Source organism: Bos indicus, chromosome 1 (genome assembly GCF_029378745.1).
Source record: "Bos indicus isolate NIAB-ARS_2022 breed Sahiwal x Tharparkar chromosome 1, NIAB-ARS_B.indTharparkar_mat_pri_1.0, whole genome shotgun sequence".
In the NCBI taxonomy this organism is placed as follows: domain Eukaryota; kingdom Metazoa; phylum Chordata; class Mammalia; order Artiodactyla; family Bovidae; genus Bos; species Bos indicus.
The window spans coordinates 145,460,285-145,475,900 of record NC_091760.1 but is presented as its reverse complement, the minus strand read 5'-3'; the positions used below and the strand labels follow the sequence as shown (position 1 = coordinate 145,475,900).

The 15,616-nt window shown below is 57.6% G+C and overlaps 1 protein-coding gene across 2 annotated transcripts; it reads left to right on the top strand.

Annotated features, from left to right (window-relative positions):
* Positions 1-1,011: 1,011 nt before the first annotated feature.
* On the top strand, positions 1,012-14,636 carry POFUT2 (protein O-fucosyltransferase 2). Of its 2 annotated transcripts, XM_019963222.2 has the most exons (9): positions 1,013-1,175; positions 2,871-3,121; positions 5,133-5,277; positions 5,878-5,988; positions 11,102-11,168; positions 12,335-12,460; positions 12,744-12,924; positions 13,230-13,353; positions 13,582-14,636. In XM_019963222.2, the coding sequence occupies exons 1-9, from the start codon at positions 1,045-1,047 to the stop codon at positions 13,733-13,735; spliced, it is 1,290 nt and encodes a 429-aa protein (XP_019818781.2). In that variant the 5' UTR covers positions 1,013-1,044; the 3' UTR covers positions 13,736-14,636. The 2 variants fall into 2 exon arrangements, with proteins under 2 accessions (XP_019818773.2, XP_019818781.2); XM_019963214.2 differs by lacking the exon at positions 12,744-12,924 and having other exon boundaries at positions 1,012-1,175.
* Positions 14,637-15,616: the final 980 nt, after the last annotated feature.

Sequence of the window (15,616 nt, the reverse complement as noted above, 5' to 3'; positions counted from 1 at the left end):
GCAGCGAGGGAGCAGGTGTGGAAGCTGGCTCCGGTCTGCCGAGAGCCCACCAGTGCCCCCAGCACAGAGAGAAGTCCTGGCAGACAGGGTGGCTGCAGTGGGAGCTCAGTACCTCTAACAGAGACAGCGCCCAGTGCATGGAGTTCAGTACTGAGAGAGCTCAGTACCTCTAAGAGAGACAGTGCCCAGTGCATGGAGTTCAGTACTGAGAGAGCTCAGTACCTCTAATAGAGACAGTGCCCAGTGCGGGAAGAGAACAGTGGGCACTCCTGAGGCAGGGGCGTTGGTGCTGGTGAAGGAAGCGGGCTCAGTAGAGGGCGGAAGAGCAGGACCTCTTGGTCTGGAATGAAGGTTCCTGAGGAGACCCCAGAGCACCATATACACCATCCCACACCATACCCCAAATGTCGGAGGCCCGCTGGCCGCTCTGCTCCCTCGAACTGTCGTTCTCCAGTGAGATCGCACCCAGCCCAGCATCTGGCACCCCCTACCCACCCGCCTCCTGCCGCACCTCCCATCTTGGGAGAGATCCTGTCATCTGGGAAACTGCTCAGCAACGCGAATTCAAGGCCCGCAGAGGGCCTGGTGGATTTGAGGTTCAGGTACCCCACCTGGACAGCCGTATAGGCCCGGGGCTTGCCTATTGCTAGCCCTCCTGCAGAAGGCACGCTGAAGGATTTCGCGTCCGGGGCCCCTGGAGGCAGCCGAGTCAAGTAGGCCTGCGAGGCCCCGCCCCCTTCACGGCCCCGCCTCCGACCTTGCCCCAGTCTCCGCCCGGCACGAACTGCCGGGAGGACCTCAGCGCGACCCCGCCCAGGGATCGGCCCCGCCCTCCCGCCCATTAGTCCTGCCTCCCGGCCCCGCCCCAGCCCCCGCGGCTCTGCAAGTTAGGCCGAAGGAATGTCCGGACTCCGGATCACACACGACGCATGCGCTGGGTGGGCCCCGTGGCGTTGCCGTGGCTACGGGGGACGCTCTCCCAGAGGGCGCGCTGCGCTTCCGGGGTGGGGCGAGGCTACAGGAAGTGCGTGGCCGCCCGGGGCCATGGCGGCGCTTGCCGTCGTCTTCCTGCTGCTCTGGGCGGCATCCTGGCCGTCGGCCTCGGCCTTCGGCGAAGAGTTCTGGCCTGGCCAGTCGGCAGCCGACATCCTGTCGGGGGCGGCGTCCCGCAGACGGTAAACGCGCGTCCGCGCCATCGGTGGGGCTGGGACCGGGACCCGGAGCACAGGGCCGGGAGGCGGGGCTCGGAGAGGGGGTGCGGAGCGGCGGGGCCTCGGTCTGCCCTACACCTTTGGCGCCCTGGCTTGGGGGCGCGAGCCAGGGTCGCCTGGCGACCGCGGCCTCCCGGAGCCCCTTGGAAGGACAGGCTTGGGTCCACGTTAGGGGGCAGGGCGGGGGCCCCAGTTAGGTGATACGGAGTGTTACCTGGCGTTCGAGGAGCCCCAGAATCAGATGTTCGAACAGGGTGGCTCTTAAAGCCCAGCCTTGTTTATCTGCAGGAGAATTTCCGCCCTATACAGATGCTGGTTGTTCCATAGATAAGTCTCAGGAGTGAGAAAGAAGCGTCAGTGCCCTACAGCTGTTACTGAGGGAGGGCCTGACCCAAAACAGACTGCTGGGTGCAGGGTGTACAGACGGTAGACTGGCAGTTTTGGGGAATTGGAGGCCCAGGCCAGGCGTTCCAGCATGGTCTCTTTCGCAAACGGAGGTGCAGAGAAGGGAGGGTGAGACCATAGCAGAAGCAGGAGTCCCCTCCCGGCGCCTTGTGTAGGGGAGTCCCGCTGTGGACAAGGCAGCAGTGCTCAGTGGGTGCTCAGGGACCCCCAGGGTGCCAGGTCATTTTCCTAGAAACACTGGGATGCCGTCTGCATTTTGCACACACTCAAGAATGGATGCTTTTGAACTGTGCTGTTGGAGAAGACTCTTGAGAGTCCCTTGGGCTGCGAGGAGATCCAACCAGTCCATTCTGAAGATCATCAGCCCTGGGTGTTCTTTGGAAGGAATGATGCTAAAGCTGAAACTCCAGTACTTTGGCCACCTGATGAGAAGAGTTGACTCATTGGAAAAGACTCTGATGCTGGGAGGGATTGGGGGCAGGAGGAGAAGGGGACGACAGAGGATGAGATGGCTGGATGGCATCACCGACTCAATGGATGTGAGTTTGAGTGAACTCCGGGAGTTGGTGATGGACAGAGAGGCCTGGTGTGCTGCAATTCATGGGGTCACAAAGAGTTGGACATGACTGAGTGACTAAACTGAACTGAACTGATGAGTTCACTGTGGGGGTTTCCAGAGACCACCTGGCCTGTAGTATCATAACACAGGGAATGGAGAAGCAGACAGGAGAATACAGGTGTTGCCTGACTGAAGAGAGACATGCAGAAATTAAAAACACTGACACTCTTCTCACTCATGATTTTTGTCTTGAATACTGGAAATTCATAAGTAAGTTCTTACTTTTTTCCTAATATAGGAATTATTGATAGATTTAACTCACATAAACAGCAGCCTTTTGGAGTCCTCAATAATTGTTGAGAATGTAATAATTGTTGAGAATGTGCAGGGGTCCGTAGACCAAGAAGATTGAGAACCCCTACGGGATGAGGGCTCAGATTCTAGCCATTGAGATCCTGCTGGTTTTAGCTGTGAGTTATTGCTGATGGTTAAACAGATGCTAAGATGCTTTCTGTGCCTACTCGAGGGCTCTTTAAGTAACTGGTCTCGTAGAAATGGGTGGGCTGCTGCCTCCACTTCACAGACCAGAAACTCCCAGTGGTGCCTGGTGTCCGGGCCAGGCTGCGAATGTAGGCCGTTGGGTTTTCCGCGCAGAGCCTGGCCCTGAGGCGCTGTTGCCCTGCCCACCCTGCCAGGTACCTTCTGTACGATGTCAATCCCCCCGAGGGCTTCAACCTCCGCAGAGATGTCTACATCCGCATCGCCTCCCTCCTGAAGACTCTGCTGAAGACGGAGGAGTGGGTGCTGGTGCTGCCCCCCTGGGGCCGCCTCTACCACTGGCAGAGCCCTGACATTCACCAGGTCCGGATTCCCTGGTCTGACTTCTTTGACCTTCCAAGTCTCAACAGAAACATCCCCGTCATTGAGTACGAGCAGTTCATCGCAGGTGAGGTGGGTGGTGGTCCTTTAACTGGGGCCAGGCGGTCATTGGTTTGGTGTGAATGTCCGGCCAGACCAGAGACCTTGGCCAGTGGGGCCGTCTCTCCTCAGGCCTTTGTGTAGGGGCCCTGCTTCCTGCTTCTGTTTTCCCCACGACCAGTGATCTTGGTCTTTTCGTAGTTTTTTAGGGAAATAGATCTGAAGCATCTGAGCTATGTGTCCCCTTGCCTCTGAAAACCCGATCCAGCTTGGTGAAGTGGAGCTGTGATGGGGAGGCCGCTGCCCGGAGGCCGGCCTCGTCCCAGCTGTACCGCAGGCCTCCCTTTCTGTGCAGGCCAGGCCACTCTCACCTGAAGGAAAGCTCGGTGCATGAGTGGCGGGGCCGTGTGCTGGCAGAGCCATGTAACGCCATGCCCTGCCTTGTTCAGTCCTGCTCAGGGTTCCTGTTTTAATGCTCTTAAGAGAGGAGAGCTGACAATTTCTTAGGATAAAGGTGTGGGAGCACACTGCTACCTTGTTTAGGAGACATGGACTTAAGTAGGGTCATCTCTGCTCCACGTCCCTGGAGCCGCCTGGAAGAGCCAAGTCACGGCTCCTGAGTGGTGGTCGTGGGACTTCTGCTTTGTGCGGCCTGGGGGCCTGAGGGTTGCGGCTCCCGCCAAGGACAGGCCTGTATGTCCTCACCAGCTCTGTTCTCGCCGCACTGCAGGCCCTGTCGCCTGAAGACGTTTTCCCCTTCAAGGTCAACAGGAACCACACCTGTGGGTGCTGCAGGCCTGGAGCCTTGAAGTGGCTGATGCTAGGAAGGCGGACCTGAGGCTGGAGGTCAGCCTCCCTACCCGAGAGGGGATGGGGTGTCCCGTCTGACCCAGCTCCTCCCAGGGGGGCAGGCTCGGTCTTGCTCTGCATGGGGCTTGGCCCCCAGGGAACTGGCCCCTGACTTGCTGGTGGGGCGCGGCCTCGACCACGAGCTGGGCCAAGTGATGGCAGACAGGTGTGGTTCCTGCTGCTCTGCCATCTCATCCCTTGGGCTGGGCAGCAGGGTGAGCACTGAGCCCGCTGGTGACAGAGTGAAGGTGGCAGCCTTGGCCCCACTTAAGTTTCTTCCTGCAGAGGGGACGGGCGTGGGTGCCACCCCAGAAGACCCTCAGGCCTTGTGCTGTGGGTGTATCAGCATCTCAGTTCCGGTGTCACCACCCCTGCCTTGCAGTAGGAGCCCCTGAGCTTTGGGTGTTAGCGCCCAAGCCTAACGAATGTGGATGACCCTGGGTTTCACTCGCTGGAGCGCGCTCATTCCCAGGCTCCATCATTCCGCCTGTGAACACCTCTTCACTGAGCACCGGCTGGTGGCCCGGAGGCTCTAGGTGCGAGGGGAGCAGTGGGTGAGAGGGACACTGACTCCTGCTCTCCTGGGCCCCCCATTGCAGAGTGGGGGCCAAGCTTAAGTCAGTGATGGGGACACGCAGCTCTGGGGCAGGCACCAGAGCCACAGGACGAGAAAGCTGGAAGTGGTGTGGGGTCTGGGTGGTGGTCGTGGCCTGGGAAGGCATCTTTTTTGGGGAGCTGCAGTTTGAATGGCCTCACAGGGGTCAAGAGAGAGCCCTGGAGGAGATAGCTGGTTAGGGGCCTGGGGAAGGAGGGTGCCCTGGGCTCCAAGCACCACAGGGAGGGAGCCAGAGGAGGAAGACCCAGGAGAGGAGAGGGAAGAGGACCAGCCCTGCCCCCAAGGAAGGGGAGTGTGGCCATAGAGGGAAGAGGGCCCAGGGCCCTCCCAGGTGCTGTCAGAGGTCAGGGCAGCGTGGGGCCCAGAGGAGCTGAGGCGCCTGGACGTCCCCACCGTGGCAGCCCTCCCGCCCTGTCGGACCCCCATGTCCTGAGGTCCTTTTTCCATCATCTCTCTTGTTACAAGCTCTTTCCAGTCCTGTTGGGGAAGACGGTGTTGTTCCATACAGGGTGATTCTCTGTGTCCCTGTAACCTGGGATGTGGTCCCCGTTCTCGTCTGTCCTGTCTCCTCCAGAGTCGGGCGGGCCCTTCATCGACCAGGTCTACATCCTGCAAGGCTACGCGGAAGGCTGGAAGGAGGGGGCCTGGGAAGAGAAGATTGACAGCCGGCCCTGCATCGAGCCACCGCTGTACTCTCAGGACAAGCACGAGTATTACAGGTACCGCTGGGAGGTCCGCGGGCACGGCCCACGTCCAGGGCGGCTCTTGTTGCCGCATCTGGGGACTCGGGCTGTTCAGAAGTATCCGTTTCCATTTCTGATGCATTTGAACCTGGTCGTGGAGATGGCACCATCCCAGGCTGCGCTGCTGTCAGAAGTGCGGCATGGGGAAGTGCTGTCCCTCTTCTCCTCCCTCTGCAGCCTCCACAGCCCCCTTTCCCACCTTCCCCAGCAGAGGACCAGAGTAATGTGGTTCTAAGAACTAGGAGCTCTTGAGAGCAGAGTTGGTTTGAGAATAGTTACGCCAAAACGGGCCCTGACACATAAAGCTTTATTTCCTCCGGGTTCCTCTGGGGCTGCCCTGTTTTCCCATCATTGAACCATCCAGCTTCCTGAAAAGAGTGTCAGTGGTCTCATCAGATGAGGTGAAATTTGTGATTTCTTTAAAAACTTCCACACTATCTCGACCTGTGATCACAACCAAGTTTTCACACAGGAACTGGCCGAGCTTCTCCAGGTCAGGCTGTGCATCTGGACTTGACTCCCAGCCCACGGATGAACACACCACACTGACAGGGTGCCGTGGGTCTTATTTTCCAGAGGATGGTTTTGGGGTTACGAAGAGACGAGGGGTTTAAACGTTTCCTGTCTGTCTGTCCAGGGATCGGCCTCCATCATCGCGCCTGTACTATTGAGAAACACGTCTGCACGGTGAGTGTCTGCGTGGTTCCTGGATGATGGCTGGTACTTGTGTGCACGTGTGCTTGTGTGTGTTTGTGTGCCGTACTGCTGGCACGGCTCGTGGCGGCGGGGAGGGGCACTCCCTGGAGGGTTAGCCCTCAGCCCTCCCCCACCCCCAGGGGGCCTGACAGTCAGGATCCAGGGAACACCCCCCGGGAGCACTCCCAGGTGGGGCGGCCACGCCTGCTATCTTCTGGGTGCTGCTTGGAGCAGCTGTGCTCCGAGCCTGACCTTGGTGTGTATGGTGGGGAGTTGTCTCTGCTCCCACCACTGGTGGGTGGTGCAGTCGGATTCACACCCAGATCCTGCCCCGGGGTCCTGTCTGAGCTGGTGGGGAGAGTTGGGGCCTCAGGGCGCGAGTGGGGGTGGGGGGCTGGAGGAGAGGACGGGGATGAGGGCCACGGGGTTGTGAGGCTGAAGCAGGGTCAGGGCCAGGACAGGAGCGGGACGAGTGACCGCTGAGGAAGCGGGGGCTGGGCGGCCTGCAGCTGGTCTTGGGGGCTCACGGTGGAGGAGGAGCACTTCCCCTTGAGGGGGGTGGGGGGGGGTCACTCCTGAGTCAGGCTTTCGCGAAGCTGGGCTCTGAGAGGTCAGAGGAACAGCTCGAGCCTGGGCACAGTGCCCTGGCGGCCGCTCCAGGCCCCTTGTGGAGGAAGTCTGTCTACACGCCTGGGCTCTCTGAAGCAGAAAATCAGGCACGCGCACACCTCCCCCCCCACAAACATACACACTCTAGGCAGCACCAGAGGGTCAGCAGGAAGGGGCACGGGGTCTCGGGCGAGTCCCAGGGTAAGGGAAGCTCCTCTGGAGGTGCATGCTTGATTCCAGCAGGCCCTGGGAGTTCCCTGCAGGTGTGAGTTGTGGGGGACTTGGGGACCCGGAAAAGCCGGCCCTCCCATTAGCCACCATCAGTGTCCTGAGCCTGCAGCAGGCGCTGAGCCCCTTCCCTGCTCTCGGGGGCCTGGAAGCTCTGCCTGTCCCAGCACTGCCCCATGTGCCAGGACGCCAGGCCGATCCCTCCTGGGCCTTCGTAAACAAAACGCAGGTGGGCCCACGTGCTCTGCTTGGTGGGTCCAATCTCCACGAAGAGAAGAAGGCACACAAGGTTGCCAGAGGTTTGGGACCCTGCAATATAAGTCCTAAAACTTTGCATTTCTAAAGAAAGCAGATTTGGCTGAAGTTTTGGCCTGTGGGGCAGGTTTTTTGTGTTTTTTTGTCCTATTTGCAGGTAAGGGGATCTGAGCCCAGGAGAGACTGGTGCCCAGGGACCCTTCCGTTTAAGAGACACTGGTGGGAGGGAGCAGGGTTAGGGTTAGGTTGCTGAGATGTGAGGCCAGAGAAGGCGGGGCACCCCTACAAGGCGGGGCACCCCTACCGCACAGATAACTCAAGATGTGAAAAGCACTAACCAAAGAGAGGATGGATACGTTCAGTTACATTGAAGTTTAATAAGGCTTGGAAACAACCCACAGAGAGGGGTACATGTAGCCTGTCCTGTGGGACCCAGATGCAGACAGAGCTCCTGAAGGCCCTTGAGTACAGGGCAGGCAGCCTTGGGGCAGATTCAGCAAAAGACACAATTATGTACATTGTCGGGGGTATCAGGTACACCTTGTTTGTGGTCAGGGGGATACACTGCCCTTAGACCTGAGGAGAGACGCAGCCCACTGGCCCACAGTGCCCTTGGGAGAAAGGGCCCCAGGTGCAGAAGGAAGTGGGAGACCCCTGGGAGTGCAGGGGACGTCAGGCGGAGGTGGGCAGGCTTGTGACCCTAAGTGCCTGCAGGAGCATCCCATGCGTGTTCTGGAATATTCCTGTGAGCCCCAACTGCTGCTGCTGCTGCTAAGTCGCTTCAGTTGTGTCTGAGTCTGTGCGACCCCATAGACGGCAGCCCACCAGGCTCCCCCGTCCCTGGGATTCTCCAGGCAAGAACACTGGAGTGGGTCGCTATTTCCTTCTCCAATGCATGAAAATGAAAAGTGAAAGTGAAGTCGCTCAGTCGTGCCTGACTCTTAGCGACCCCATGGACTGCAGCCTACCAGGCTCCTCTGTCTATGGGATTTTCCAGGCAAGAGTACTGGAGTGGGGTGCCATTGCCTTCTCCGTTGGAAAAGCTAGGTTGTGCAAATTCAGAATTGAAGCACGACTGAGCCGTGAAAATCAAAAAGCACGGCTGCCTCCAGCAAAGGTGATCACGAGGAGCAAACAGCAAGTGGGAAAAGCAGAAGATAAGTCCAGCCCTCCCAGGGTGGGAAGTTAGGCACGGCCGCCGGCCCGTGGGGGTCCTGGGGCCAGGGCACGGCTGCAGCACGCTCTCCAGGCCCCTAGAGTTGCTTCAGAACCCCACTTGGCCGTTGGCGGGGTGGGATACCCACGTCTGCAGGCTGTGCTGTGTTTTGTCCTAAAACGGAGTCTTCAGAAACAGTCTCTGTTCTCACAGGGACCCCGGGCCACCACTGGGTCCATCCCGTCCCATCTTTCCAGGACTCTTCTCCCACCCAGTGCTCATGTCCATCTCCCTGTTGAGCACACATGTACTCACACCACAGGCGTGTTCTCTGCAGTGTCCTTTTTGTCTCTTGCGCACTTGGTGGTACCCTTTGGGAGTCTCTAAGGTAAGACCCGTGAGGTCACTCCAGAGGTTGCCATGTTCCTCTGCAGCTGTCCTCGCACAGAGGAAGAGGGTTCATGGAACCTGCCTGAGTTGGTGGCCTTTGACCAGTCCCAGGTTTTGCCATCACAAACAGGAACCGTGTTTGCACAGTCATGGGGGAGTGAGGACACAGGCTTTTGCCTGGAACAGAAGCTGGGTCTTGCTTTCCGAGTGGTGGCCGCCGAGCCGTGGTTGCCACACAGCCCCGGGCAGGGCGCTTTGGGCTCTGGAGCTGATGAGTGAGGGTGGACCTCTGCTATGTTCATTTGTGTTTCTTTGATTTCAGAGTAAAACCATGTTGAAAAGCTCTTTTGAAATGATTTTCTGTGAAATATCTATTTAAATATTTTGCCAATTCGTTTCTCTGCAGAAGTTCTAAACTTACATATTCAAAGTTGTTAACTTGTTTATCCTTTAAAGGTTTCTCTGTGTGTGTGTGTGTGTGTATGTGTGTGTTTTAAATAATCTTTTAGTTCAGTTCATTCGCTCAGTCATGTCCAACTCTTTGCTACCCCGTGGATTGCAGCACACCAGGCTTCCCTGTCCATCACCAACTCCTGGAGCTTACTCAAACTCATGTCCATTGAGTCAGTGATGCCATCCAACCATCTCATCCTCTGTTGTCCACTTATCCTCCCGCCTTCAATTTTTCCCAGCATCAGGGCTTTTCCATTGAGTCAGTTCTTCGCATCAGGTGGCCAGAGCATTGGGAGTTTCAGCATCAGCATCAGTCCTTCCAGTGAATATTCAGGACTAGTTTCCTTTAGGATGGACTGATTGGATCTCTTTGCAGTCCACGGGACTTTCAAGAGTCTTCTTCAACACCACAGTTCAAAAGCATCAATTCATTGGCGCTCAGCTTTCTTCATAGTCCAACTCTTACATCCATCCATGACTACTGGAAAAACGATAGCTTTGATTAGATGGACCTTTGTCAGCAAAGTGATGTCTCTGTTTTTTAATACGCTGTCTAGGTTGGTCATAACGTTCCTTCCAAGGAGCAAGCATCTTTTAATTTCGTGGCTGCAGTCACCATCTGCAGTGATTTTGGAGCCCAAAAGAAGTCTCTCACTGTTTCTGTTGTTTCCTCATCTATTTGCCCTGAAATGATGGGACCGGATGCCATGATCTTAGTTTTCTGAATGTTGAGTTTCAAGCCAAGGTTTTCACTCTTTTGCACTTTCATCAAGAGGCTTTTTAGTTCTTCTTGGCTTTCTACCATAAGGGTGGTGTCATCTGCATACCTGAGGTTATTGATATTTCTCCCGGCAGTCTTCATTCCAGCTCGTGCTTCATCCAGCCTGGCATTTCACATGATGTACTCTGCATATAAGTTAAGTAAGCAGGTGACAATATATAGCCTTGATGTACTCCTTTCCTGATTTGGAACCAGTCTGTTGTTCCATGTCCAGTTCTAACTATTGCTTCTTGACCTGCATACAGATTACTCAGGAGGCAGGTCAGGTGGTCTGGTATTCCCATCTTTTGAAGAATTTTAAGGCTTTAGCATGGTCAATCAACCAGAAGGAGATGTTTTTATAATCTTTACCATTTCAGTATTCTTAAAAATTCTTTCTTATTCTACTTTTTATAGTTTCAGTTTCCACAATTAACTCTGAGCCCCTGAGCATCTGTTTTGGCTTAAAAATGGAGCCTCTGATCACCCCATCCGTGTCCCCCACCCAGGCATCTGGGAGCCACCCTCTCCAGGGTTGTCCTGCCCAGGGGGCCAGCCTGGAGTGGATGTGGCCTGTTCTGGAGGGTCCTCTCTGTGTGTTCTGACTCTTCAAGTTGCTTGATGAGCTCAGGTGGGCAGCTTCTTCTGCCCTGCACTTTGAAGGATCGAGTTGACGCTTCCCTGAAGAAGGGGCCTGCGTTTTGGCTGGAGAAGGACACACAGGACGAGGCTTCTCTTTCGTAAGGTGATCCTTAGAAGCAGGGGTAAGCGCTCGCTCACTCCTTTGGGCTGGCTGTGGTGGCTTGGCTTTGCCCTTTACCCAGGAGTGCGAGTTAAGCCACAGCTACTCCAACGTCAAGCCAGCTCCGCGTTCCTGGTACGAGCTCCATCTGTCGTTTGTTTTTCTCTTAGTGTGTTGCTGGGTTCTGTTGGCTGGTGTTATCGTTTTGTGTATTTGTGTGGTTTTTTGCACTGATAGTCACAAGTGAGCTGGCTGCTGAGAAGTTCAGTGGCTGGGGCAGGAGCGAGTCCGTGAACATTCAGAGCCACCGAGGAAGCAGAAGCCCTCTGCAGACGGCTGCCTTTGAGAGGGTCGTCAGAGACTTGCCCTCATGCACCCAGCTGACCCTACAGGGTTTGGACCCACTCAGGTTTTGTCCTGGACTGTTCCCTGGCCCAGGGCCCTCCCACATGACAGTACTCAGTGGAGCACATGGGCATAAAGACCTTCTTTTTCTGTTGTTTAAAAATAGGTCTGTGATGTTGGACCGAGCCGAGAACCTCCTCCATGACCACTACGGCGGGAAGGAGTATTGGGACGTGAGTGTTGCCTCGAGCACCTGTGTGAACATGTGTAGTTTGGGAAATACATCCCCCCGCCCCGGCCTCAACACACACTGACACACACGCACACACACGGAGCAGCTCCTGTGTCCGCCTGCTGACTGACACAATGAGGCCCAGAGCATCTGGGGGTGGGCCCACCGGCAGGTCCTCCCTGCCTGCCCACGGAGGTGCTCCTGGCAGAGGGCTGGGGCGTCCCGGGCCCTCCTCCTGCACTGGCTGTCCCTGCTGCTGGCACCGGGAGCCTGGACAAGAGCTCTGGCCCCACGTGCTCAGCCATGGGAGGTAGCCGCTGTCTGCTCGACTCCTTGACTGTGGGACTGGGCTCTGCTTTGGTGGGGAAATGCTGGCTCTGGTGGATGGACGGTGATGGAGGTGGGCCAAGGCCTTCCGTCCTGGGGTGGGCACGCCTAGTCATCAGGTGTCTGGTTTGGAAAAGAGGTGCCGTCCTGCCCATGGAGGCCCAGTGCAAAAGCATCAGACGTTCCCTGAGAAGAGCCCTTGGCTACGAGGTGGAGACCCAGGTGATGTCAGCACGCCTGGCCTGTCCACGGCTCTGCCAGGAGCATCGGGGTGGGTGGGCCGGCTGCAGGGACAGCTCCCACCCTCCCACGGGTACCAAAACTGACTCTTAGCAGGGGCGTTTGCCTGTTGTTGACGTGAAATAGAAGTGGGGTTGGGCTGGGCAGAGGCCCCCAAGTGAGAGCCCTGCTCCTTGGACTCGGGCACCTCCTGAACGGGTGGTTTCAGAATCACAGAAGGGCCGTTGTCATCACGTGGACATGGGTTCTGTGCCTCTCGGCAGCACTGGGCCCCACCAGCCCTGCGGGGTGGTGACCCCTCAGCACTTTCCTGACCCTGCCCGTCACAGTCAAGGGCCCCAGGCCACGGGGACTCTCGGGAGGAGAGAGCGCTGCAGCGTCGGCCTGCACAGCCCGTCGGAGCATACCAGGCCGATGTGGCCACGCCCCCTGGACGCTCCTGACTCCGAATGGTGGGCTCCACCTTGAATCCACTGCCTGAGGCCCTAGCTCGCCCGTTGCCATCATGTTGGACTCCGGATGGATGAGAGGGTTCTGGGGACAAGAGGGAATGGCGGGCGAGGAGGGTTGGTGACAGGCTCATGGCCTGTCCTCCTGCAGACCCGGCGCAGCATGGTGTTTGCCAGGCACCTGCGGGCAGTAGGGGATGAGTTCAGGAGCAGGTACCTCAACTCCACGGACGTGGCCGATGGAATTCCCTTTGAGGAGGACTGGACCCAGATGAAGGTAACCCCCTCCCCCGTAATCCTGGGGGGCGGGGTGCATTTCTCTATTGAGATGCCTCACAACTAAGCCCTTAAAAGTTAGGAATGGTCTGAAGGGGGTATGCTTGCCCGTCACAGGGCTCCTGGCCCTGCACCCCAGTTACCCAAGCTACTGCTCATCAGCAGGGAGCCCCATCCTAGTGTAAACCTGAGGACATAGGTAATCAGTCCAGGGACAGACCCCATCAGGCCCTGAATCCTGCCTGCCTGTCACCAGCTCAGCCAGTTTGGTCCCCCTTCACCAGGTCAAGCTGGGCTCCTCGCTGGGGGGCCCATACCTGGGCGTCCACCTGAGGAGGAAAGACTTCATCTGGGGGCACAGGGAGGACGTGCCCAGCCTGGACAGGGCCGTGCGGAAGATCCGCAGCCTCATGAAGGCCCACCAGCTGGACAAGGTGTTCGTGGCCACAGATGCTGTCAGGAAGGGTATTCGGCTCCTGTCCATCTGTTCCTCCCTGGGTTAATAGTGGGGTCGTGTTTCTGTCCTCGTCCCCCACCCTATGGTCCTGCTTGTGGGCACGTGTGCGCGAGTCCCTCTTGGCCTGTGTGAGTCTGCATGTGTATATGCGTGTGCTAGTCCCCTGCAGTCTGTGAGTCATAGGCACATGTGCGTGCATGTGTGAGTCCCCTGTACCCTGCAGAGTTGTGGGTATGTGCATGCCTGTGCGAGACTCCTCTAGGCTGTGCGAGCCCCCCGCGGTGCCCTCTTACCAGCCCCCTCGCGCCCACAGAGCTGGAGGAGTTGCGGAGGCTGCTGCCTGAGATGGTGCGGTTCGAACCCACGTGGGAGGAGCTGGAGCTCTACAAGGATGGGGGCGTGGCCATCGTGGACCAGTGGATCTGTGCGCATGCCCGGTGAGCGCCCCCTCACCTACGGCCGTGTTCCTGGCTGAGTCCTCATGTGCAGACGGGGCCGGTCTGCTCGCCCACCCATGAGTCCTGAACCCAGGCCGCTTGCTGGTGACCAGCTGCAGGGAACCCTGGCCAAGGGGACTGGGGCGAGGGCCCAGGCAGGCGTCTGGGTGGGTGGTGGATGGGGGATTGTGCTGCAGCCCTGGTGACAGACAACCTGTTCCTCGGCAGGTTTTTTATCGGCACATCAGTCTCCACGTTCTCCTTTCGAATTCACGAGGAGAGGGAGATCCTGGGCTTGGACCCCAAGACAACATACAACCGGTTCTGCGGGGACAAGGAGAAGGCGTGTGAGCAGCCCACTCATTGGAGGATTGCATACTGAGCCCACACGGCTGCCCGAGGACACGTCCCCTCCCGGACCTCAGGCTGTGGACCCCGCGGAGCGGTGCTGTGCACCGCCTCAGCCCGGTTGTCTGTCTCTCAGCCGGCACCTCTGCATCCCCAGGACTTGGGTTGCTTTCACTTGGGATCCATCTGGAAGTGCGCGTCTGCAGCCAGCGAGGCCCCCGGTGATGCCGCGGAGGTTCTGACTTGTCCCTACTGACCTTGGTCTGCGGGGTTTCCAGCAGTGTTGGCAAGCGTGGTACCTGGGCTGCTCCAGCCCTGGGCCAGTGGACGCAATGCTGACTCTGTCTGTGCCCCAGAGCAGTGCCCTTGGCCCTGCCCTTCTCCCCACAGAACTCCATGCCAGCTGGATGGCAGGCGGACCCCACCTCACCGGGGCTGGGCTGAGTCTTGCTGGGGGCTGTGATCCCCACCCCTCGCCTTGGCCTGAGTCAGAGCTCCAGAATGTTCCTCAGGAGGGCCCGGTGCTCTGTGCCCATATTGGGGTGGGGGTGGGGGGAAGTCCTTCCGGGATGGTCTGCAGGGTCTGTCCAGGTGGTATGGTCTAATGGCCCCAGCAACGTGGTGGGCAACCAGATGCTCGTCCTTGAAGCCTCTGTGCCCCCGCCCCTCCGGCCTTGTGGGCAAAGGGAGCAGCTGAGAGGAGCAGGGTCAGTCCAGCCTCAGACCGGGTGCCCAGCTTCGCCAACACCTGGGGTGACCGCTGACGTGGGTGTGGGGAGCCAGGCAGAGTTTGGGGGTGGGATAGAGCCCTGACCTCCTGCGTCTCCTTCAGGGTCCTGGGTGGTGTTCTCGGCTGTGCAGGGTGGAACGACAAGATATTTATTCTTTCTCCATTTGTACATCAAATGTTAATAAAAATACATTTTCTAAAAGCGGTGCTGCTTCCGCCCGAGTACTCTTTTGGCCAAGAGCTGGGCCAAGCGTTTGGACTTAGTCGTCACCTTCCTCTTTCAGGAAGGCAAGCTGCTCTGTCATCAGCGTGCTTGTGGGTGTGAGTGTGATGGAGGCACTGCCCACACCACCAGCCCTTCTGTCCTTTACTCATGGCCCCCAGATGTGTTGGTAAAGAGTCTGTGGTTCCAGACGTTTTGAGAACTGCTGTCTAGGCACCAAGTGGTGGGAGCCCTGAGGTCACGGAGCCCCGAGGCCATCAGCAAAGCCTCCCACGGTGGAGATGGCTTGGGGTGCTGTGTGGGGACAGGAGGACCCCCCTTCACGGGCCAGGCCAGGATGGGTCCCTGGGGACACACATCCCAGAGGTGTCTGGTCAGAGGGTGGGAGGAGCAGGTGGCAGATGACCCACGCCCTCTGGAACTGGCACCCTCTCTCCTGGGGGCGGGGGCGGGGGGGGCGGTTGTTCAGTCGCTCAGTTGTGTCCGACTCTGCAACCCCATGGACTGCAGCACCCCAGGCTTCCCTGTTATCACTGTCTCCTGAAGTTTGCTGAAACTCATGTCCATTGAGTTGATGCCATCCAACCATCTCATTTTCTGTAACCCTCTTCTGCCCTCAGTATTTCCCAGCATCAGGGTCTTTTCCAATGAGCCGACTCTTCATAGCAAGTGGCCAAAGTATTGGAGCTTCAACTTCAGCATCAGTCCTTCCAGTGAATATTCAGGGTTGATTTCTTTTAGAACTTACTGGTTTACTCGCTTTGCTGTCCAAGGGACTCTCAAAAGCCTTCTCCAACACCACAGTTGAAAAGCATCAGTTCTTTGCACTCAGCCTTCTTCATGGTCCAAATCACATCCATACATGACAACTGGAAAGCCATAGCTTTGATTATACAGACCTTTGTCGGCAAAGTAACATCTCTGATTTTTAACATGCGGTCTAGGTTTATCATAGCTTTTCT